This window comes from Salvia miltiorrhiza, chromosome 7 (assembly GCF_028751815.1).
Source record: "Salvia miltiorrhiza cultivar Shanhuang (shh) chromosome 7, IMPLAD_Smil_shh, whole genome shotgun sequence".
NCBI lineage: Eukaryota > Viridiplantae > Streptophyta > Magnoliopsida > Lamiales > Lamiaceae > Salvia > Salvia miltiorrhiza.
The window spans coordinates 35430983-35433112 of NC_080393.1; the positions used below are offsets into that span (position 1 = coordinate 35430983).

The 2130-nt window shown below is 35.1% G+C and overlaps 1 protein-coding gene across 1 annotated transcript; it reads left to right on the forward strand.

Moving 5' to 3' along the window:
* Positions 1 to 350: 350 nt before the first annotated feature.
* On the forward strand, positions 351 to 1791 carry LOC130996184 (CASP-like protein 4D1). The gene is made up of 3 exons (XM_057921696.1): positions 351 to 833; positions 1209 to 1344; positions 1433 to 1791. Exons 1-3 carry the CDS (start codon positions 577 to 579, stop codon positions 1685 to 1687), a joined length of 648 nt encoding a protein of 215 aa, XP_057777679.1. The 5' UTR covers positions 351 to 576; the 3' UTR covers positions 1688 to 1791.
* The last annotated feature ends 339 nt before the right edge of the window (positions 1792 to 2130 follow it).

Here is a 2130-nt window from a genome sequence, read left to right on the forward strand (position 1 = left end):
ATAGGTAAAGAGTAAGTACTCATTTAATCTAAATGATTATCTTTTTTTATTTTTCATGTTATAAAGTTTTAAACTTAAGGGTTGGAGAAAATTAAAATACATCACAGAAGCATCAAAACATTAATTATTACAAATTTAAAAGCAACATAATGAAGTTTAACAATAAATAATAAGAAAATTTTCAATTAATCATGTCAACCCACTCAATTTTCAGACTAGTTTTATAGGGCTGAAGCTATTTTTGATTTGAGTCAATCCAAAAGAAAAAACAGCGCTACAAAGTTTATGCTCAAATTCTCTTTTTTTCTCAGTCTATTTTGGGCTTCAAAATTACATTTCGCAAAAGGTCGTCTTTCTTGTAGTGTCCCTCGTTAAAATTAGCTTCACATTCAAAATCTCTAACAATATTTCGGTGCTCTAAAGGTTGACACAAGGAGATGCATGATATTTCCAAACTTCCCAATTAAATCCAATAATCTTAGATTCACATGTCGAAATCAACTATATATATGTATGAGGTGCGAGTGGCAACATATATTAGTGTGATTAGATAACTAAATTAATTGGCAAGTATATATGGCTCGCACAAACCACTCAACACAAGTTGATGAGGCTGCTCAAACACCTCCACAACATGAGACACCTCCTCCGCCGCCTCCACCTCCGCCGCCGCCGGTGCCGCTGCTGTCGATGGCTCGAATAGGCCTGATTATGAGGATCATCACCTTGGCTTTTCTCATATTGTCAGTGAGCCTTTTAGCTTCCAATTCCACCACCATCAGAGTTGGCGATTCCACCACCACTCTTCACTTCAACGATATTTACTCCTACCGGTCAGTTCTTTTTCAAAGCGTCATCTGAACCAAAAAAGCGCTCATAGATGACGTTTTTTAGAAAAAAAAAAAAAAAAAAAAGTGTCATCTATCTAGTGTCATCTATGTGCATTTTTCTAGTGCATATGCTAAATTTTGGGCATACACACATACAATTTCTTAAATATACGTGTATAGGTGAAGGATCAAATAAAAGCTCTTCTTATTCTCTGTTAATTACAAATCAATCTAATCTACAGATCTCTTCACTGAATGGAATATATCATACATTTTTTTGCATAGAATAATGCTTTTTCTATGATAATATGTTTTTTGTAAGTATAAAATAATTCTGTTGACATTTAACTACAAATTTAATAAAGGTTGTTGGTGCAGGTATGCACTTGCTACTGGTGTGATAGGATTGTCCTACACGTTCTTGCACCTGCTTTCTTCAATACAGCAAGTGAGATCAGGAATGTTGCTCGCTAATGATCCCAAAATTCTTCTCTATGAGTTTCTTGGAGATAAGGTTGAATTTCAATACCTCAATTTTTAATATACTGTGTTTAGTTTTTAATTTTATATCTGAATTGAGAGATGAAATATGAAAATAATAGGTGATATTAGCACTGGTAGCAACAGGGGTGGGTGCTGCATTTGGTGCGACAGTAGAGCTGAAGACGAAGATAGATGAATTAGAGGATGCGTTTGAAGTGTATCTGGACACCACCGCCTTTGCCCCAATTGTGTCCAAATTGGATGACTTTTTCAATAGGGCTTATTTCCCGACTATATTCCTTCTCATGGCATTTCTTACCATTGCAGTTTCGTCGGTTCTCTCATCTTTGGCTCTTAACAACAAGACCACTTAGTTCAGCTACACTGCTATAATAAACGATTACCTCATCATGTAATGCCCTGCCCATATTGTCTCATGTATGTATATTATTTTTCTCTACATCCTTGCACTTCAAAACTTGCCCGCAATCTGCCCACCGCAATGATGTTTAACTATTAGTCTATTAGTATTTAATTCACGCAAATTCTCCTGTGCGATCAACCGCATACGATGCGTAAGGTTTGAAAGCTTACATTTTTTCACAGTAATGTATACTTTTATTTAGGGGGTGTAATCGAACCGAGTCGAGCCGAATAATATCTTGCTCAAGCTTGGCTCGTTTAACTAATCAAGGTGTTTTCTTAATTATCGATCAAGTTTTAATCGAGTCGAATACAGTGCCAAGCCTAATCGAGTTTTTTAAATTTAAATTTTAGTTATTTTCCTAATACATAAGTTAATTTTCAAATATATAAG

Coding starts and splice junctions, on each gene's coding strand:
- LOC130996184 (XM_057921696.1), top strand. CDS start 577: ATGGCTCGCACAAACCACTCAACACAAGTTGATGAGGCTGCTCAAACA. Junction 834..1,208: donor AACGATATTTACTCCTACCG/GTCAGTTCTTTT, acceptor TTGTTGGTGCAG/GTATGCACTTGCTACTGGTG. Junction 1,345..1,432: donor ATGAGTTTCTTGGAGATAAG/GTTGAATTTCAA, acceptor TGAAAATAATAG/GTGATATTAGCACTGGTAGC.